The 21893-nt window shown below is 39.5% G+C and overlaps 3 protein-coding genes across 10 annotated transcripts in view; 2 read left to right on the forward strand and 1 right to left on the reverse strand.

Annotated features, from left to right (window-relative positions):
* Nucleotides 1-1205: 1205 nt before the first annotated feature.
* Nucleotides 1206-3964, forward strand: LOC148094780 (uncharacterized). The gene is made up of 2 exons (XM_087837156.1): nt 1206-1361; nt 2039-3964. Exons 1-2 carry the CDS (start codon nt 1206-1208, stop codon nt 3962-3964), a joined length of 2082 nt encoding a protein of 693 aa, XP_087693282.1.
* Nucleotides 3965-5203: 1239 nt separating this feature from the next.
* On the reverse strand, nt 5204-6905 carry LOC148094781 (uncharacterized). The gene is made up of 2 exons (XM_087837150.1): nt 6070-6905; nt 5204-5561 (listed from the first exon to the last, which is right to left on the reverse strand). The coding sequence occupies exons 1-2, from the start codon at nt 6895-6897 to the stop codon at nt 5235-5237; spliced, it is 1155 nt and encodes a 384-aa protein (XP_087693276.1). The 5' UTR covers nt 6898-6905; the 3' UTR covers nt 5204-5234.
* An 8415-nt stretch (nt 6906-15320) lies between these two features.
* adgrb1a (adhesion G protein-coupled receptor B1a) overlaps nt 15321-21893 on the forward strand; it is a 192747-nt gene continuing 186174 nt past the window's right edge. For 7 of the 8 annotated variants that reach the window (XM_087837160.1, XM_006804483.3, XM_006804487.3 and 4 more), the window contains exon 1: nt 15321-15903. The gene's annotated coding sequence lies outside the window, so the exon portion shown is untranslated. Of the gene's footprint in view, nt 15904-16307; nt 16378-21893 lie in introns of those variants that run through there. The other variant, XM_006804484.2, reaches the window with a different exon arrangement.

Consider the following 21893-nt stretch of genomic DNA (forward strand, 5'->3'; position numbering starts at 1 on the left):
TGCTTTTTCAGTTTCTTGTATTTTGGTGTGTTTCCAGATTATGCTCATTATAATTATGTTCTGATTCTTTAGCTATCCTATGATGATGATGATGATTATTTCTGGGTTAGGTTTTGTTCTCTTGCCCTCATGTTTAGTTTAGGTTTTGCTTGTGCTTAGTCTTCTCTCCCCGTATGTCCCTCTGTCTGTCCATGGTGTCTTGTCTGGTCCTCTGTGTCTGTTAGTTTCCTGTTTTATTCTGAAGGTCCTTGTCTTATGTTAGTGTGTTCAGGTTATGTTTCCAGTCAGCTGTGATTTCTCCCAGGTGTGTTCCCCTCCTGTCTCTCATCCCTTGATTACTGCCATGTGTATATAAGCCCTGTGTTTCCTTTGTTCTCTGTCGCGTCGTCAATGTCGACTCACCCTCAGTTTCCGCTGTGTGTTCTGTTACCTGTTTTTGCCTGCCTGTTAGTTTATATTTTCCAGTTTAGTTAGTCTTCTGTTTGATCAGCAGCCTGTAATAAATCAGTTTATTCTGAGTTTACTTTCGCCTCCGTGAGTACTGCATTTTGGGTCCGTCCTCTCTGCCTGCCTGCACACAGCCATGATGAAATCTTTAAAAAATTCAGACTATGCTTGAGAGTAAGGTCCCAGTCTGAAAGGAGGTGCTCAAGTATCCAACCATTATGTCAGAATCTTGTTATTGGCATCTGTTCAAAGTGCAGCTTGCTAAAATACATACATTACAATCAATATAATCATTTTGTTCCAGCAAAAGATCATTTTCTTTCTGGCATTGAACTTCAATCATGAGGGTTTTATTTAAACCTGATGGGCCCCAAAGTACGGAAGCGTAGAGCTGCCACCCAGGCAAAAGAAAAATACAAGTGTATCACGTTATAACGTGAAACGTTTATTGTTCTAACAAGATACTTTTCACGTTTGTACAATATACCTTTCACGTTTGAACAACATAATATCACGTTATTACAATATACATAATTATCACGTTCGTACAATATAAATATTATATTGTACGAACGTGATAATTATATTGTACGAACGTGATAATTATATTGTACGAACGTGATATTTATATTGTACGAACGTGATAATTATATTGTACGAACGTGATCATATATTGTACAAACGTTATAAAAAATACCATTACAATAACATTTTTATTGTAAGAACGTAAAACGTGTTGCGTTCGGAAACCCAAATCCATGGTAGGTGTGGAGAGCTCACGCTCTTCAGAACTGGCACTTAACTTTGAATGCCCTGCTTTCAACATGGACACAAACACTGATAGCCCACTTCTGAGATTTCTTCGGAATCGTGGTGTACCTGAGGACTGTCTCTTACGAATGCTACAAGAACGCGTAAGTGCTCTCGTGAGGGGGAAATTTGTAAAACTCGCTTTTTACGAAGTTACAGCGTCTAAAAATATGACATATTGCTAAGTTAGCAACCACAGCGGTTTTCGCTTCTCTCGCTTTGACTGCGTAAGGACGTAAAGGTAAACTGCATTGGTGTGGATCTATATGGAATGGAGAATGTAGAACAAATTAACCCGCTGTATAAAACTGGGTCGTTGTATGACCACGTTACTACTTAACCCATATGCAGATTCCAGGTTTCTTAAATATATCGCTATATTATGTGATGCACTATGTTTCCTTGTTTATCTAAAAACAAATGAATTAAACTGTGTTTATATTGATATTTGGCTTCAATTTAAAAAACCAGTGAGTTCAACCCTTTGTGCTCTGTGCAACTGAAAGATACGTGAATACTAATTTACTTTTTCAAAAGTGGGCGTTGTATATACTGTAATATTTCTATTAATAACATGTTAGATAATCTCATTAATGTTGCTGGCATAGAGAGATGAAAAGAATAAATGCTAAATATTGATGGCCGCCACTAAAATAATAACAGACAATTATCAAAACACATGTGAAATGTACATACATTTTTTTAGTGAGGTACCTCATGTGGTGTGGCAGCAGGTATACCTTGTACTTCTGTATAGTAATAAATATCTCTGTTATTACAGATTGATGCCACAGTGATTGATTTCATGGATGACAAGACCCTGTCTGGTTACATCCCAACATATGGTGATCGGATAGCTGCCAGGCGGTTCTGCTTGGAAAACAGTGGTGCAAGTACTAAGGAATCAAGAAAAAACTCATTGCTTGAAAAATTGAAGGAAAAGATGGGAATCAATGAAAATGAGAAGAAACCTGATCATGAGGAGGCATTTGTTTCTAAGAGAAAAAGAACATATGCAAAAAACAACAAATGGGCTGAGAAAAAGACTCGAAAAATTGAGTTAGGGTGGATCCATGAAGGTAAGCAAGTGAGAAAGCGCAGAGGAGGAGGAACAAGGACCTTTGATGTGCCCAAAGACTCCAAAAAAGCTGACATATTACAGTATGCTAAAGATCTTTTCTTTCCAAGTGGAAAAAGCAAATTTGGAAGATGGGAGGTGTTCAGTCATAACATATTAGACTATCAGGAAGAGGCCATATTTGATGAAAATGTCACAGTTGGAGAACTCTACTCAGCACTTAAAATGGGAATGTTGAGATTTTACTTGTGCACAAGAAGATTTTCCAATGATGAAGATGATGAAGAAGTTTATGATAGAGGGAAAACACATGTAAACAATGTTACACAACTGACTGACTCACATCAAGGAGATGAAGAAGCTTCTCACACTGTTGTGATCTCATCATCAGAATCTAGGAATGCTGATGAAGATGTATTATTCGACACATCTGAGGTAATGATTGGACCCTACCTTGGAGAGCCTCTGCCTTGTCAACTTGATGACACTGTAATAGATGAACCATTCCTGCAGTTTGAGGAAGATGATCTGGTCATCACATCCATTACACTTCCTCCAACAGACACAGCAGTCAGTAGTCCAGATACATCTATAAGCAATGAAGCAATAAGCTCTGCAGGATCATATGATGTTGTCTGTGTTACCATCAAACTTCACAGGGTTACTATTCTGGAGGAGATGATCAGCCAGTTCAAAGATCCAGCACTCCTCATACACCCTCTAAAATACACCTACATTGATGAAAGAGGAGCTGATGCAGATGGTGTATCAAGAGATGTGTATGCTGCATTTTGGTCAGAGTTTGTGGACAACACAGCTGAAGGAGAGGAGTTCAGAGTGCCATCACTGTCTCCTAAATGGCAGGAAGAAGAGTGGAAATCCATGGGTAGAATTTTACTGAAGGGATTTCAAGACCATGGATATTTCCCTTGTCGCCTTGCTCCTGTTTTCACAGTGGCACTCATCTTCGGTGAGAATCAAGTATCAGATGATCTGCTGTTTGAAAGTCTTCTCTTTTACCTAAGTCAATCAGATAGAGATCTGATAACAAGGGCACTAAAAGAAGATCTTTCAGATGAAGACAGGGATGAAGTGCTGGATCTCATGGATCGCCTGGATGTATCAGTGCTTCCAACCAAAGAGAACTTAAAAGGCCTTCTTCTGAAAGTCGCACACAAACAATTAATCCAAAAACCAGCATATGCCGCAGAGAAAATGTCCTTAGTTGCAAGCCACTTCCTAAAAGAAGCTTTTCAAAGCCCACAAGATGTCCTACAAATGTATGAAGATAAAAAGCCAACAACGAGAAAGCTTTTGAAGTTGCTTACTGCCTCTCCCACCACTCAAGCAGAAAAGCAAAGCTTCAGATTTCTGCACCAGTACATCAGAGGACTTGACAATACAGGGCTCAGAAGGATGTTCAGGTTTCTTACTGGGTCAGATGTCATCTGTGTTGACAAGGTTGAGGTACTGTTCACGCCTGTGGATGGACTGGCACGACGACCTGTGGCACACACATGCGGCCCTCTTCTGGAACTACCATGGACATACACGTCCTACCCAGAACTACGAAATGAACTGGACAATGTTTTGGCTGCTAAAAGCTCTTATGAGTTCAGCATAGCTTGATTAAAGTCCATCATGTTTAAACCAAGAATGAAAGGTTTGCACTAACAATGACTGGCTATGAAGCTCTAAAGTTTGTTAAACCCACAAACAGGGAACACATCATTGTATAAAAAAAGAAAGAGCTTAAATTTCAGGGATATTTGAATTTATTTTCAAAAAATTGTGGATAACATCAATTTGTTTCCACCATGAAAAATGTAAATTTCAGTTTAAAATTTCATACTTAAAAGTTTTACTAGTTTAAATGTTAAATAATTATGTTTAATAAGTTCATATGGTTAGCAGCAAGAGGTGAACTATGCTTATTATTAGTTCTATCTATCATGTGTCAAGGTCCTTTTCCACAGGTCTGTGGTACAGTTTTGTAGGATACAACATGTCTGCTAGAGGGGATGTTTTGTTTAGTAATAATTCAAAAGACTTAATATTAATTATTTTCAAGTATATATATTTTTTTACCTTTCCACCAGTCATTTGTTTAGAACATATTTAAAGGGAATAACTTTGGAAGGCAATGTGTTTGATGCAATAGTTGACTGGAATAAAAGACAGAAAATTGGCACATAAGTTAAGTTTTGTAGTGTTTATCAAGAGTCTGTGTTTTCTTCTCCTTGAACACAAATAAAAGGGAGGCTAACATCTAACAGTGTTTGTTAATTATTAAATAATGCAGAATTTTTACATTTACCAGTTTACAAGAAACTGTTCGTGGATGAATAGCAGTTGCACAGTGTGTTCAGTAAAATTGAAAACAATATTTCATGAATGAGAATGTATAGGATCAGCAGTTTAAAAAATGTTTTTTCGACAGTCTTAAAACAGAAATCAGATATAATAGAAATTCAGTTAAAAAATAATTGGAAATGCCAAAAGGTTGAGATTATTCAATGCAAGTCTTTCTACTGATTTATTTTTAAAACATTTTGCGTATTCAAGCATTTACTTCAATGTTCTCATTTCAATTAATAAACAGGTGTCAGATGTTTTCTTTAGATGGGAAGCAAACGCCTGTTTTTTGCATAAATGCCTCAGTCAAAATATTTAAAAAAAGAAAAGCAATACAAATACAAGGACCTGCTTTAATTTTGATTCTTCACTGGAGTACGCAGATTTGGTTAAATAAATTTAGACATGCTTGCTTGCTACTATCTTCAACCGAAAATCCAAACAAAATAATAATGATTGTCTTTTCTATTGTTTATTGCACAAATAAAACATTGTACCAAAAAATATGTGCATAAAAATTCCCAAAGCCCAATTATATTTAGGTTTATAAGTCCTTCAGTATATAGGTTCTCAGGAAGAGATACAGTTCAATGGATTCATCTGCTGTGCTTGGTGGAAGTAAGAAGTTCTCTGACATTATGAGGCAACACAAGCTGAAAACGGTTTCATCACAGGTATAAGGTCCTCTCTGTTGACATTCTTGCTTACAAGCATCCACTGCCTCCCGAGAAACCTCTTTCAGATGATCCTGTCCTCCAAAGAGATGAGGGATGGTGTACATGAGAATCGGACGTCCACTTGGAGCAACTGCATTTCTGCTTCTGCGTATTATGTGGGTGTTCCACATATGTGCAACTTGCTGCAGCTCCTCCTATTAAATATTAAAAATTAAAAATCTCATATCAGTAAAAGAACACATTTCTCTTGGCTCAACATGTTACCCAAAACGGCGCTGGCACGGCTGGCAGCCTTAACCCAATTTCCCTCGGGATGAATAAAGTACGATCAATCAATCAAAAGCACCACACAGTGACAGTCAGAAAAACAGAGTTTATCAAAAAATAAGACAACAACAACAACAAGAATAACAGTAGTAGACACGTGATACTGTGTAAAATTTAAAGTAATTATTAAACGTGAATTGTTTTAGACAGTGTGATTTTATGTTTCTGGCCAGTGAAATATGCATTCTTTCATATCCTGAACGCAGTGATAATAGGGACGGTGCATGGTGGGTGTTAAAGCAAACTTTTTATTCTCTCTCCGTGTCTCTCTTTCTCTCTAACACACACACACACACACACACACACACACACACACACACACACACACACACACACACAATGACTCATTAAAAGAATATAAACATGGTTACATACCTCGATGACGTTCAGGCACGTAAACAATATGAGCTGCTTGTCCAAAAAACATCCAGAAAAGCAGTCATGGTCTTTTAGTTCCTGGAGACGATTTATCCAGTGCTGAGCATGATGTCGTCTCAGAAAGGCCCACCAGCCTTCAATACGCTGATTGTGATTGCTGGATCCAGTAATAAAACAGTTTCTGACGTTCGGATCCATAGTCCAGCGCAAGAATCGTTGTATCTCGGCCATTATGACATTTTCTGTTCCCAAATCAGAGCGAATCCTAGCAGGTGTTCCCATCCTCTTTTCAACTTCTGCTATGAAATATCCAGCAATGACTTTGGGATCATTGTTTGTTGAATAGGCATGAAGCCAAATCATAACTCTAGAAAAGCCATCAATAGCTCCATTTATACAGATTCCAAAAGGCTTCAGTTTGTCATAGGAGTCAACATGCCACATGAAATTTGGTCCAGGATTTACATACGTGCGTCGCATTAGGCGATTTCTGCGTCGTTGCTCAACACCGTAAGGGTCAAGATATTTCAGTAAATGTCTCACAGTACTCTGCGTGACAACATAACCTGCCTGAATGCAGTTCAGGTGGTGTAGTTTGTATCCATGGAGCCTCCCGTGTCCCTCCAGTTGATCAATAAGAAATCGTGCCACCTCAATCGGATCGGACTCATTCTTTCTCCTGTACAGTCCCATGCGTTTTAGGTTTCTTCTAAGTGTCCGCATGCTTATCACAATACTGTCCAAACTGCTCAATAACAGCAAAATCTCCCCATGCCTCAATCCAAGCATAAAATAGAACTTAATTGATTCCAATAAACGAGCCATTTTCTCGCACTTTGATCTGCACTGTCACCCACTTCACTATGTTTTACGCTTCCGTAGTTTTACGGCAATATATCATGCTCGAACAATAAAATATATGTTATAACGTGAAAACTTTATTGTTCAAACAATATAATTATCACGTTCGTACAATATAATATTTATATTGTACGAACGTGATAATTATATTGTACGAACGTGATAATTATGTATATTGTAATAACGTGATATTATGTTGTTCAAACGTGAAAGGTATATTGTACAAACGTGAAAGGTATATTGTACAAACGTGATAGTATATTGTACAAACGTGAAAAGTATCTTGTTAGAACAATAAACTTTTCACGTTATAACGTGATACACTTGTATTTTTCTTTTGCCTGGGTGGCAGCTCTACGCTTCCGTACCAAAGGGCACACACACACTCAATATAAGTTTGCAACAACAGTGACTTACACAGATGTAAAAACATTACCACACCAATACACTGAGGTTATAAAATCATAAGCTCAGTTAAAGCCATTCTCTTCCCCTTATCAGGGTCACCTATCCTAGTGAACACAGAGCAAGAGGCAGCGTAGACGCTGAATCTGAGGCATGAAAAACCACACAGAGAGAGACAACTATTCACACCTATGGTCTATAACCTAAACCCACTAAGGCTATGTCCACACTATTGTTTGAAAACACATCATGTTCTCTCCCTTTTGGCCTCAAGTCCACACAGATGGCGTTTTCCTCAAGGAAAAACGCAGCGTTTTGAAAATGCTCTCGAAAACGCATACATTTGAAGACGGTGCTTTCCCATGCAGCGTGGACAGCGAAAACGGAGACTTTCGAAAACTATGACGCATGTTAGTCATATGATGCAGTCATGTGAACAATAAAACAAAGATAGCGGAGGGCATTATACAGGAGTTGTTTTGTTTGCTCTCAATTTTGACAGCCCTATTAAAGATTAATATCAGTTTGTACGTTTTTGGCGTTTCAACGTGGACGCACAATTCCGTGAAAACGACTGAAAACGCTAGTCTGGACGTAGCCTAAGTGTATGTCTTTGGACCAGAGTATACAAAGAGAGCACGGGGAGAATATTAAAACTCGACACAGAAAGGCCCTGGTTAGATGGTAGATTTGAACTCAGAACTTCTTGCTTTGAGGCAATGGTGCTAACTGCCAACCGAATTCCAGCATGGAAAAGCCAGGTGACAGGAAACATTTACATCTTGGCATTTGTATTAATTAAACATTAATGAAGTTCTCGTTAATGTCTCCATGTCACTATGAGGCATTAGGACAGGGGGTGTTGCTTTTAAATGCTCTTTTATGAGTTCAGCTGCTAACACAGCTGCTTTCCCCTTGCACTCATCCCTGTGCTCTCCCTGTGCTCTTGGACTCTATCTGTTCATAATTCCAACACAAAGGGCCTCAGAAAATGCACTCTCAGCCTCCTGTAAATGCAATTCATGACGAGGCTGCATAAGACTTTGATTGTGCCAGGAATTGGATCGCTTCGTGGCTGCAGCAGAAAGAGGGAGTGTTGGCAAGCACATTGGGACACATCGCAGTAGTATTCTACAGCTTGAAGAGAAAATGACTGAAAAAGGCTTGCAAACATGATCAGACATCAGCAAAGAAAAGGTTTGGAAACATCAACGGTTCATTCATCTAGTTAAAAACCAACATCAAATATTCATATGTGATTCAGCTTGCTCATATGTAACCAGAGAATGCTGTTTGCTAAGTGGTCTCAAGATGGATTTTTGCATCCGTGTGTCCTTATATGCACTTGCACATGCCTGTTTGTGTTTGACTGACGAGGACACAATGAAGGTGATGGAGAAGACATATTTGTTTGTGCTTTCGCCTCTAGAAGCATCTCAGATCTCTCTGGGTTTCACATCAGAAGGGTTTCCCAGCTGTGTGGCCGAGCCCTGTGGCAAAACTAGCAATGCGTGTGGGCATATGTGGTGGGGGTTATTGAAAGGGAATACACATATCATCTGCAGCTCGAAGAAAGAGAGTGTGACTAAGGGGACAGAAACACACTGAAATATCACTGCTGTTTGTCTATGAGGATTCAGGGTCAGGGGACTTTATTGGACATCATCTACCGCTAACACGCACTGGCTGAGATCCAGAGATGTATATAGACTGCATCTTCAGACAGCTGAAACTCACTTGAAGGATTCTTTGTGTATTTGCTGGGTTGGCTGTGATTTTAATAACAATGCTACATTGTTTTTGGTTCTCAGATGAGATGTTCCCCAAAGGATGTTTCATAATGAATTTCATGACTCAATGGGTTTGATCTGATACCTTCATCAGGCCACAGTTTCCCATTATCAGTTTTTTTATAGTAAAAAATAATTCGGCAGTAACAGTAATGGTAGCAACTCTTTGAAATAGTCTTTGCCTAAATGAACCAGTTAATTCATAAAGGGCCCCACATTTTTCTACATATTACTTTCTTTTTTCCCCCCTAAATTCTAAACAAATTAACCTTAGATGACCATAATTTAAGCAAAAAAAGAATAATGATTTAAAAAAAAAACAACACTGAGCTGGTCCTTTTATTTGCGGCTCTGGTGACAACTGTACCAGAATATTCAGCCTTTAAAAACCAGCCAGGTTGCCAGTGATCTGTTTAGTGTTCATTTCACTTCTACCCATTTAAATTTTCAGCTATTCAGCATACCGAAATCCCACAACAGAAGAACGGTAAGGCCCAAATACCTTAAAAAAACGTTGCCATCGGCCTAGCGAATAAATGTGTACGCCAAAAAAGGTCATCTGACGGCAATCCCTCCAAGTGCATGATGTCCATGGAAGGTGTTTTTGTGAGCTAGTCAGCCTGTCACTGCCTTCCAAAAGACGTCACTTTATATCAGCATTTGTTTCCATAGTGATCAAAGGTAAAAAGTTGTCTTTTCAGGCTTATACAGAGCGTTTCAATGATTCACCAATTCATGATTAACCACTGAGTCATTTTCTTTTGACTAGAGAATGGTATTATAGCTTTCAGAGATAAGATTAGATTTCATTTTTGTTGAAAGAAGAAAACAAAAAAGTTGAAGAAGAAAAATGTTACTTTTTTTTCTTCCACCGTTTGACAAGATTTGGGGGGTAAATGGACTGATTCTTGTATAGCGCTTTTCTATTCTGCTGGAGTACTCAAAGCACTCTATACAACATGCTGCATTCACCCATGTACTCAGTGCTTTCTAACTAACAGACTCATTCACACTCCAATGGATGCATCGGAGAGCAAGTGGGGTTAATATCTTGCCTAAGGATATTTGGTATGCAGACTGGGGGAGCCAGGAATCAAACCACCATCCTTCCGATCAGCAGATGCCCTGCTCTACCTCCTGAGCTACAGCCACCCCGCTAGGTCAGTTTTCAAAAGCCAGAAGTCATATTCTGATAGCATCAGGCTTAGGGATTAAGGAGCTGTCAGATGTTGGAGAGAACACAGACATACCACTACAGGGAAATGTGTCATAGTGTTAGTATGTGATCACCAAACCACTGTACATATACACATGAGAATAACAACAGCTGTTGTAAAGTGTTATGAAAGAGGTACTCATACGCAACTGAGAAGTCCTGAGATCATCTACTGGCAACGCAGAAAAATCATTTTTGCTTCAAGATTGTGAAGGTTTAACAGGCAAAATAAATTCTAATTTCTTAAAGAAAAGGTAGACTACGTTCAGTAACAGGCAGAGAGACAGCGTACATACGTGCCCAACTTGAGCTTTTTGAGAGGACATGACAGAATGATGGGAAATGGACTGCGAGGCAGGTGACAAGTTCTTTTGGAAACACGGGGTTAGTGAAAAACAGGGAGGTGCTGAAATGAAAGGGAATAAAGAGCAGGTGGCACACAATGGAGCTCTCCTTTGGTCCTGATCTATGGCTGTCTGCAGCTCTCAAGTTATACTGGCTGTTCTTTCTAGAGCACTGCAGTCCTGGCCGTTCACTTGCCTGATCCTTAACCTTTTCTTTCATTGCCTCAGATATGCAGTCCTGGACTGAGAATGTTGTCATAAAATGCCTTTAAAAGCATTTAAGTGAAACCAAAATGACATGTCCTGTTCTCTTCTTGGCTGAAGACATGAGTATTATGAGTCGGGATAAATGTCTGGGCTTGTGGTCAAGGTCCAGAATGAACCTGAAAGCTTCCACAAGACTTACTCAGGTTAGTCTTAATTAAAACTTCTCTCTCACTGGGTCTTGAAGTTAAATAGGTAGGAGACTGGAAATCAGCACTGCAACACTGCAAAGCCCTTGAATAGTCTATTAACTGATAGTTCCAAACACAACAGCACTAATCTGTTAATCAAAATATGATCATTCATTTAAAAAAACAAACACACACACAAAAAAACACTTTTAGAATTTGACCCAGACTTGACCCTGTTCCCGACTGACTGTCCTCACATATAAACTGATAGAAGCCTTCCAACTATGCCAGTCTGTAACTGTTGAAGTGGAAAGTTTCTCTCAGCATATTCAGATTTGTTAAATTAGAGGAGTGAATCATAGACGAGTGGGATCCTGCCAGTGAGTGGTTGAAGCCAATCTATAAAAACAGAGTATGTTGAAGCATGATGCACTTACTTAAAGGTAACCCATTCTGCTCATTTCCGGCTCCATACTTTTAATCTTAGTCTTTACTAATGTAACTTTGCATAATTCAGATGCCAACATAATACATAACTCAGAACTTCTTGCTGCGAGGCAACGGTGCTAGCTGCCACGCCACCGTGCTGTGCCCAGTCAAAAGTCGATGCTCCCAGAATTCCAGCATGGAAAAGCCAGGTGACAGGAAACATTTACATCTTGGCATTTGTATTAATTGAACATTAATGAAGTTCTCGTTAATGTCTCCATGTCACTATGAGGCATTAGGACATGGGGTGTTGCTTTTAAATGCTCTTTTTTTCAATGCTTGAAGCCTCATGATGTTTTTAAGCCAGAACTGACCATATTTGGACCAAGCTAGTATGCAAAGTTATCTGCCTGTGCTAGCAAGATTGGCTGGCAAGCTGTATGCAAACGCTATATTGGTGCAAAGCTCATCCAATTAGTGAGAGACTGAGATGGCCAAAAATGAAGCACAGACTTCTTGGATGGTCAGTGACAGAAAGAGATATGGCCTACAGTGAGGTACATACTGTAGTTTCTTTAGAAATGCTCTAAAAATCAAAGACAGCACAACTTTGGTAGAGACGTCTCTTTCACGTTCTCCAGCCAGACAGCAGTTGACTATAGCTCCATGATTCAATTAAAATAGAATTTTATCCACCATCAGCTGTAACTGTGCCCTCAAAACTGTAGCGGTGTTGAAAGAGCAGGGCTTTTCCCAACGAAGAGCGCTGCACAGTAATGTGAGTGTACCATTTTCACCTCCATGTGGCAAAGCTTAATGTAATGCTGAGGACTGCCTCTTATGTCAGTGATCACACTTCTGTTCAAGGTGAGATTCAAATCACTGCATATTATTTACACTCCACTCTATCCCAATACGGTGAAATGACTTCAGCATGTGGTCAAAATTACACTGGTTATATAAAATGGGTATCAACAGGTTGCTCGACAATGCATGGAGGCGTCAATAACATAAGAGACTGTCAAGGATCAGGCATTTCAAGTCACATACACATACACAGTCTGTTACATATATTGCATTTTATCATGGCTATTACATTTTACTGACAGGATTTCAGGGTTCATCAAAGGGTGGAGAGGCTTAAGCTAAAATTCAAAGACTCCAGCTCCATAAATTCTTGAGTTCTCAGAATATCTTAATTTTGAGGTTGATGTGTTTGTGGCTTCATCACAAGCTGTTTGCAGTTCAGTATAAAGAGTGAGACGAGTCTGCATCTCTGAGCCTGTAGCTATGCTCCCTGCCCCCAAGATCCATTGTTTCCTCCAGTTAAATACATTTGTGTCGCATGGACATTTTAACAAATGGGAGCATTAGGCCCCATCAGAAGTAATGCAGACATTATACCAAGCTGCTGTGTTAAAGACGTAGAAACCAAAACTTTTAACTTTAACAGTCAACGAATGCTCCGATCTTAATCTAAGGCTGTAAACTTTTGTAATGACTGAAAACTGAGATTATCAGCATCAATGGCTCTCTTCCACACAATGTCTTTTATCCTGTCTTCCTTCTCTCACCCCATCCAGTCACAGCAGATGGCCCCGCCCCTCCCTGAGCCTGTTTCTGTCAGAGGTTTCTTCCTATTAAAAGGGAGTTTTTCCTTTCCACTGTCGCCAAAGTGCTTGCTCATAGGGGGTCATATGATTGTTGGGTTTTTCTCTGTATGTATTATTGTAGGGACTACCTTTCAATATAAAGCGCCTTGAGGTGACTGTTGTTGTGATTTGGTGCTGTATAAGTAAAATTTAATTGAAACTGAAATGGAACTGAAAAAAAAACTAGGCTTACTGACACCTGCTCAGACATCCAAAAAAAGCTTAGAATACAACAGCTTTTTTCAGTTGAAAGCAGTTATTGGAGGTGTTTGGGGCATCTGACCAGGCATCCATAGAACGTTTTTTGGAGATGTTGTACAGCTATCCCAAAATATAACCTGAAATATACTCACTTGAGTTGGGGTTGTCACTGATGAGGAATGGATTTCCTCATTTTATCATGTTAGAATTTCTTTCTGTCAGCGATTTTTAGCACACTGTTGCCACTAATTGTTGTTTGTGTCTCAGTTTATATATGGGTGAGTTACTGTTGTCATTGTGCATTTCAGCTGATGGGTTCACATTCAGCTCAAGGCCTTGAAATTGCGTGGGTCAAAACTCTTTCAAATTATCCAATGTAGGTCAACACAGTATCTTGCAGAACTGCACACAAACGTATTTCCTCTATGGAAATATAGCTGCACATACCACGTTTTGTTTTGCACAGTAAAACTGACCAAAACAGGCTGTCTAATTAATGTCTGTAATTACGTTGTATTCCATGTATTCAGAACATAAGACAGATTAATAGTGAAAATAAAGAGAAAAATCACTGCTTTAAATCTTTGAAATAAGTGACACATTCTCATGGCTGGATTATCAACACACTGGGGGCACATCTCCATGGAATCCCAGAAGCCATGTGGTGCTATTACAAAAGCAAACTGCAACTAGGAACATGAACTGAAATAATGTTTTTTTTTAATAATTCCAGTTATTAACTTGCTTAATTTTTACATAGTACAGTATATGTGGCACTCGAGCGCATTATGAAAATATTAAGATAAAAGAAAGTAAAGATCACACAAGGAACCAGTTCATTTTCTTAATATTGCAGCACTATAGCACTCGTTGTTTATGAGTTCACTGCAAAGAACAACTAAAGTCGTGTCTCTTGGTAATAAACCTGTTACCATCTGCCAGGTCACCAGCAACCCATTAAGGTTATGGATTATGGTTGGGTTTATTGCACAAGTTTAATATGCATATTTTTAGAAACTAGTATTTTAAATTTCTAATGACATCCCATAAATGTTGACATTACAGGGGGTTTTTTTTGTCTCAAATGCTTTTCAATGTAAGTATTCCAAACAGGTGAAAATTCTATGGAAAGCATAACCAAACACAAACAATACCCCTGATCCAGTTGTTAAGTGTGTTGATATTAAGAGGTTAAAGGGATAATTTCAAAGGGGCAGAAACTGAGATTTTCCCAGAGACTAATAGTAGCTGTAGATAGAGTGTGTCTGTGTGTGATGCGTGTATAGTTATTGAATATATATAACCTGTTAAAAAAAAAGACATGTATGGCCATTTATTAACATTCCCTCTCTGTGTTAATTTAGGTGGTGCCACTGCCCTGACACAACATCCAATTGAGGCTGTTTGACTCCAGAAGAGGGGGCTGATGGGTGAATTTTCTACTGAGTGACCCCCCCCCCTCCCCTCACCCCTTTCCCCTCAGCTTTGAACACAGTACAGACAGAATCTGGCAGGAAAGTGGATGCTTTTACCTTCAATATAAAAGCACTCCCATGGGGAAACCTCCGTTTATTGTAGGATTTAATTTTTTAATGTTTTATTTTTTTTAATAAAGGTACAGCTGTGTGTGTACAACAGAAACAAGACGTGTTTTGGGATTTCAGTATTGAAAATGCAATTTGGGAATGTGAAAATAATTGTGTCGTTTTGAGTAAAGTCAGTAAAGTAGTTTTTTGAGTGTACTTAAGAATACATATATCATACACACATACATCAGAAACATCCATCACCAACGCGCGCACACGCGTGTGTGTGTGTGTATTACTCCAATCAACGTTTTCCCGTCTATTTATCTACTTTATTTTGAAACACTTGCCTGGAAGTCATGTTGGTACAATTTCAAACCATTGACTGCAGCGCGAGCCCCGGGCTTCCAAATAAGGAATCCGGCTGTTGCTGCGCGCGGACACACAGGCAAGCAAGGACGCTCCAGAGCCGCGAGCTGGGGACGGCGGTTCCCGAGACACTCGCGAGCCCTCTTTGATGCGTCGCTCCATTCAGCGATCACATTCACCTGGAAGGCTGCGCGATCTGCGGACGAGAGAGAATTTCAGATTTGGAGAATAACTTTTTCTCAGAGGAAATCATAGAATTTGTGGAATTTAACTAAATAAAATATTACTGTCTTAAAAAGAGGATTTTATTTTCACAGTTAATGAAGAGCGGGGAATGTTATCTGTGGGAACAATGTAAGAAAATAACAGCGGCAGTCGGGATTTTTTGAACCTGTTTCTTGCATTGGGCGCGCAGTCGGAACTAGCAGACATCCAGAACTCCTGTCTGAGTTTTAACCTCCTCTTCATCCTAGTAATGTCACATGTATTGGGCTCATTATAGGAAGAGATTTCCGTTCATTATCATACGTTTTGTGGACTTATCTTAGGACTTACCGTCTTTTGGAATTGTCGAATCCCCCGTGAACGCACCGAGCTCTGACCATTGTCATTATGCATCAGAAGGACTGGTAACTTGCTCAAGGTAAATTCTTTCTCTATCCTTTAAAGAAATATAACTCTTGCTGCTAACTATGAAGTTTAAGGCACACATATGTCATCAGCACAGCTAGTTTCGACGTGTGTGCGCTTCTTGTTTTGTTTTGTGAATTCACATTAGGCGTTTTTTCCCCTTTTTTGTTGCCACAATAAAAGAGAAAAAAATGACCGAACTCGCAAAATACCTGTAGATTTATTGTGTGTTGCAACCCCCTGTACTGTCCAGTGTAGTTGAGGGTAGCGCTGTATGCTCAAGTCACACCCAACCGTGCTGCGCTCAGTCAGTCGCACCGCTGTGGACAGTCGCTGTCTGAGCTAGTTGGTGAGCCCCAGAGGATGGAAGAAGGCGCGTTCCTCTAGGGAGAAACCGCCACTTATCTCCGTGTAATTTAACAACTGGTCGCTCATTCACAGAGGTTAAACTGGAGCCAGAGCGTCATTTAGGGAATCCCGAGAATGAGTAAGGACAACTCTTATTCTGATGATTAATCTCAGCAAAATTATTATTATTTTTGTAAATATGCTTAACTTTACTTGACTGTCGCACACGCGCGTTATTGAACACGTATTCTCAGTGTTCTTTTTTATGCATTTCTAGATACTGCGATATTAGAACCACCAGCTGAAATACAAATCTTATGCATTTTCAAAGCAGTGTGAAGCTTTGTCAGGGAGACAGGGTTACATTTACACGCACTTATTCTGATTTGAGTTTGACATTAATGTTTTCAAACAGAAACAAATCCCCTGTACCTTTCCACAGTGCTTACTGGAGTCTGCGTTCTTTTAACATTATGGTATGAATAAAGACACAACCGGTCTAATCATCTGCGTCCCCTTTTTGACATCATCTAGCCTATTTGTTTCCTCGAGCCAATTTTAATCCTGGATATAATAATGAATCTTTTTTATGCTTTATGGATTTTACTTGCAGTAAAACACAACATATGTGCTCAAACTGTGTTTAATAATAGGTGATGATAAAGCAGGGTGAAATTCTAGCAGAGGTGAAAGCAGAGATGGAGCAGGCACATGAGCGCTTTGAGCCCATCTCTGTGACAGTCAGCCTGCTATCACTCACTGACCGCCAGCAGTCCTATTTGCCAACAAAATGGGTTGTCATTCACTGTCCCCTTCTGGTGCAAGGAGCCTCCCTCATCTCTGCTACTGCTGCAATGTCCAGTCTTGGATATGCAGCATGAATGGTCGATGCTGTTTCTGTAAAACTTCAAAAATTGCATTATTATTAGTATTATAACCATTATCATTGGATTTCCTTTACTTTAAAAATAGTTAAAGAGATAATTGCTCTTCTCTGCATATCAAAATATTAAACTCTGACATGTTAATTTTTCACATCATACTAATGGGGGGGCGCTCTAAAACACAGCCCATCCTCGGATAAGATTTAAGTCATGAACCACATGACAGGGCACACATAACCCCCACCCTTTAAGTTCCCTGTCCCTGAAAAACTGCACTGTATATTTTAATTTTAAAAAAAAGTTTGGCATCTCAACAAGTGATCTAAGGTTGAATGACGTTATTGAAAAACAGCCAAAAAACTGTTGATACTGGGAATTCTTGAAGGCTTTGCACCTTCATATGTTTTATACTGAAATGCTGTTTCTACACATGAAAATATCAGAACTCAGTGATTAATATGAAAGATTTGTATCAACATTTCTGCGCTTGAATCAATAACTGTTCAACAAGATATTGTGTAAAAGCCCTAAAGCAATAAAACACCATTGGAACTCAAAATAATGAAGTTCTTGTTGGCTTTGAAAAGCCCGATGCTGCGTATGCATTCCATGTCAGATGCAAACACTAGGCTTGAAAAGGTCACATTATATTAAATACACCCTTGCCGCATTGATTGCAAGTGTCGTCTGTGCATTATCATTTTAAACTCAACTCTCTGCTCTCCTTTATTGATGCATTTAACACATGTAAAATCCCCATCACTGTCAGGGACTTTAATTCAGCCGATCACCCCTCCAAGCTCACTGAATCTTACTTTGAACCCATGCCACTATCTCTGTTTAAGACATGTTGCATTCTCCAAAATCTCATGGTTGTTGTTTCAACACATTTTGGCCTCTTCTTATTCTTGATTTTTAAGTTCAATGTTCAGATGACTTAAATTTGTTAGCTCAGGTTAATAACCCTGGGAGGTCTATATCATGACTGCCAACCACAGCCACAACTGTCGGATAAAAGCAAAATATACTTTTTGGATTTTTTTTTAATGGGTCAGTTAGAATCATTATTAGTTGTGATTTGGAAGAGAAAAGGGTTAGTAACAAAGCAAGCACTTTGTGACTGTGGAGAGGAAGAACTACCTTTTAACAGGAAAAGGCCTCCGTACACTACAGGGGCAAAGAAGCAGAATTGAGGGTCTTATGTCAACACAGAATTAATTCTACTAAACAGTTTAACTACAAAAGAAACAAAATGGTTGTTTAGACTTTCCAAACACTGACTGTGTTTTTCTTTTGGTTTTGTCATTGAAAGACAAGTACGTGTTTATGCGACTGTGCCAACAAATCCTCCCAACGGGTGCCGCAAAACTCAGCCGAGAGCCAAGTGTGTGATCCTTTGTAAGCATATGTATTTCTGAGACAGCGCCAGGTCTGAGAAGTCTTGTCTCACCCCCTCCCAGGTAGCGATATTAGCGGTCAGCTGTTTCTTCTTCGCGGGAAAGAGAGCAGATAACAGAAATAGACTCAACAGTAGTGCCCTGGCAGGCACGGCTGGCTCCGAGCCACAGGGATGAGACAAGGCAGCAACACAACGCGGGCCTTTTCAGAAGCATTCATGCATGTTTTTTTAGCCTACATGTCTCCCTTTGTTTCTGCATTTTACAGTCTCCTGCAGCTTTGGAAAACAACCGCACTGTCGACTTGTTCCCCTTCCCTAGTTCTTCGCATCCACTGATCGCTGTCTTTTCAAACAAAGCTGCAGTGTCCAAGGGTGTGTGTTCTATCAGAGAAGCTCATATCTGAATTTGTGACATCAGAGGGATGAAGAGGAAATAGTGAGTCGAGGGGAACAGAGGGAGCCATTGAGAGGGGAGATGAATAGATGGGTGACGAGGAGACAGTCTGTGGGACGATAGAAGATGCATTAAAGGCGAGCTAGAGACAGAGAGCTGTGTGACGTAGACACACAGTGCCTTTCTGCTGCCTCGGAGCTCCACAGATCACTTTTTGTGTGACACCCATTACGTTTTGGAGTAAATACACAGCAATCAGTCAGCAATGACAGGCTAGTCACACAGCGCTTTAAAGGTGAAACATGTCAGCATCCAATGTCCTGAAAGTTTCTAATGGCTTCTCAACAGTACTGTGGGGAGGATATCTTTGCTTGGAGTGACTTAGAGGTTGACCAGATCCTGCAAAACCATTGGTTCCCCTAATTAGGGACAAAATGAGGAGCTTGGGAAGGAGCTTAATGAGCCTTGGCCAATGTGTATGTGTGCGCGCGTGCAAGTGTGAGAGTGAAGGGGGAACTGGCTGACAACCATGTAACCGCCACACTGACTTAACACAACGTGTGAAGCAGGGCTTATGAAAATAGTTGGCTGACTTAGAGGTAGGTGTAGCTGTAGCTTGGAGGTCATGGTAGTGTGCGTTGTGGTCTGATGATTAGTTTGAGGCCAAATGCTGGGACCGACACCTTTCTCAGACACAATGTTTTTTTGTACATGACTCCTGACAAAAACAAGCACACTGAATAAAAACTTAGAGCAGGCATGTACTCAGTGTATGACTTTTGACAAGCAGTGGGTATGCAGTCACAGACTCTGCCTGTTCTAAGGGAGATAACCTTATCACCTTACTTTTTGCACCTAAATTTAGCACCAAAATATAAATTGGATTTAAACCATAAAAGGACGCTGTAAAATATTATTTTGATAGATATTTGCACTGTTTCTGCAAAGCTTTTATTGAAATGATGAGAGAAAAACAAAACAACAGCATGGTTTGTGATGGGAATCGAATACAGAAAACCAGTAGTCCAATTCCTTGGAATTGTCAGCCTGTCTGCCTATCGATCCTGCTTATTGGTTCTTGCACTCGTGCTGCAATTGACTGATTTCAGTTCACGTTTCACAGGGAAAAAAAGAGACAGTTTAAAGTGTGGATATGGACATTTATTTTTTTAACTGCATCCAGAACACAAACAACCACATTATGCTGCTAACCCAACTTTGGTTCTTTGCACAGGCAGCATGCTAATCCTAAGCTAGCCAAGAACCCAGAGTGAAAGCTGAGTGCATGCTGACCCAAGCAGCCAGACCCTGAACTTTAACAGGTAACAATCCTGTTGAAGCAGTCTCCTGCTAAAGCCTCTATTCATGAGTCTAAAGCAGAATCACTGTGGCGATCACTTTTTTATGCTGGTTTTGTTTCAAATTTGTGTCTGTGGTCATAACTGTTGCTGCTGTGCAAAGTGTTTTAACATCACAGACTGTCAGACTGTGTGATTGGATATTGTTTTCAGGGTGAGAAAAGTCCTGCTTTTTAAGTGATGAGTGTTTATGCACTGTACCCCTGTTTATTTCTCTGCTCATTTACAGACAGAATGACAGCCATCTTTAAAGCAAAGGCAACGTGTTGTAATCACTTAATCATTCCTGTGCTGAAGTGTAAAAGCAGGAAAAGGTATCTGTTGTCTGTAAACAAGTGTCTGAAGAGCAGAGGAGCAAAACTGAACTTAACTAAACTTCACTCTGTATACCACGAAGGTCAGCATCGGTGCACTGGTCACCAAATTTGTCGATTTGCTGAATTTTTTAAAATGTGCATGTTGAAATAACACAATGACACTACTAATATTAGTGATATTATTAGTATTATGATTACTACTACTAACAATAATAATAGTAGTAGGAATACTATGCCCAGTCAAGGGCAAATGGCAGATACCTAAACTCCAATAACCAGAGAGGATAAGCAATGAACTAAAGTGAGAAGAAAACAGATTAGTACTGGTACCACAGACTTAAAGGCGGTCAGTGGTATAATTAAGTCTTTGGTTAGGAAAGCATGTTTTGCAGTACTGGTTTATTGATTTATCCAAGGCATTTGTTCACCATTCCAAAGACAGGCTTTAGAGTATTGAGCTATCTGAATAAGCAACAACATGATTGTACCACTGCCTTTCACGCTGAGGATAGTGTTGTTGAAACAGATTAAGGGCACCTGAGGCTTCAGTCTAAGTGAAACACAAAGCTGACTGTCCTGGTGTTCTTTATTTTTAGGTCATTAGTTATATAATTGATGGGGAGAGACTCACGACTATGGAAGCCACCAACAAAATTGATGAGGACTTTCTGAGTAAACTGTGAATTTTTTATTGTGCGTAAATCCAACCAAACAATAAACAAAAGCAAAATGAATTAAGTGAAAATGAAATGTAAACTAAAAAACCCTCACTTTTGCAGAATCAGAACTTGAAGACCTGGAGACCGATTAGGTTAGGCAACTGAAACGATGAACTATATTTAAGTAAAATAAAACAACCACAGGGACCTGTACGTGGTTCGATTTATTTTATTGGGAATGTTAATGATGACATGATTATACACTGCACATCCTCTGTAATTGGAGCCACTTCCTCAGTTGCTACAGTTAGACAAGAACAAGTTCAGTCTGTCCTTGAATCCAGTCAAAAGAAACTTAAGTGCAGCTCTCAGGATATACAAAAGGCTGAATAACTGGTAGATTTTAACATTGCAAGCCAAACCAGCTTCTGCTGCATGCTTTCTTAAACACTTAAAAATTCAAATGAACTTGCATTAAAGCGACTGGACTACTTTTTAGGTTTTTTTGAAGATGTTTCCCCTCTCATCCAAACACATTAAAAACACATTTTTTCACAGGGTGAAATCTTCAGGTGCATTTTGAAAAAGTGCAATGTTTAACACAGCACTGCCACTAATATACACTGGTTGGACATCTCTTTATA

The sequence above is a fragment of the Neolamprologus brichardi genome, unplaced genomic scaffold (assembly GCF_056152115.1).
Source record: "Neolamprologus brichardi isolate AB-2024 unplaced genomic scaffold, ASM5615211v1 NODE_ptg000008l+_length_2720982_cov_1, whole genome shotgun sequence".
NCBI lineage: Eukaryota > Metazoa > Chordata > Actinopteri > Cichliformes > Cichlidae > Neolamprologus > Neolamprologus brichardi.

Excerpts from the sequence above, each read along its gene's own strand:
- LOC148094780 (XM_087837156.1), top strand. The coding sequence starts at position 1,206 with ATGGTAGGTGTGGAGAGCTCACGCTCTTCAGAACTGGCACTTAACTTT. Across the intron at positions 1,362-2,038 it reads TACGAATGCTACAAGAACGC|ATTGATGCCACAGTGATTGA; the intron begins GTAAGTGCTCTC and ends CTGTTATTACAG.
- LOC148094781 (XM_087837150.1), bottom strand. The coding sequence starts at position 6,897 with ATGGCTCGTTTATTGGAATCAATTAAGTTCTATTTTATGCTTGGATTG. Across the intron at positions 5,562-6,069 it reads CGTGCCTGAACGTCATCGAG|GAGGAGCTGCAGCAAGTTGC; the intron begins GTATGTAACCAT and ends AATATTTAATAG.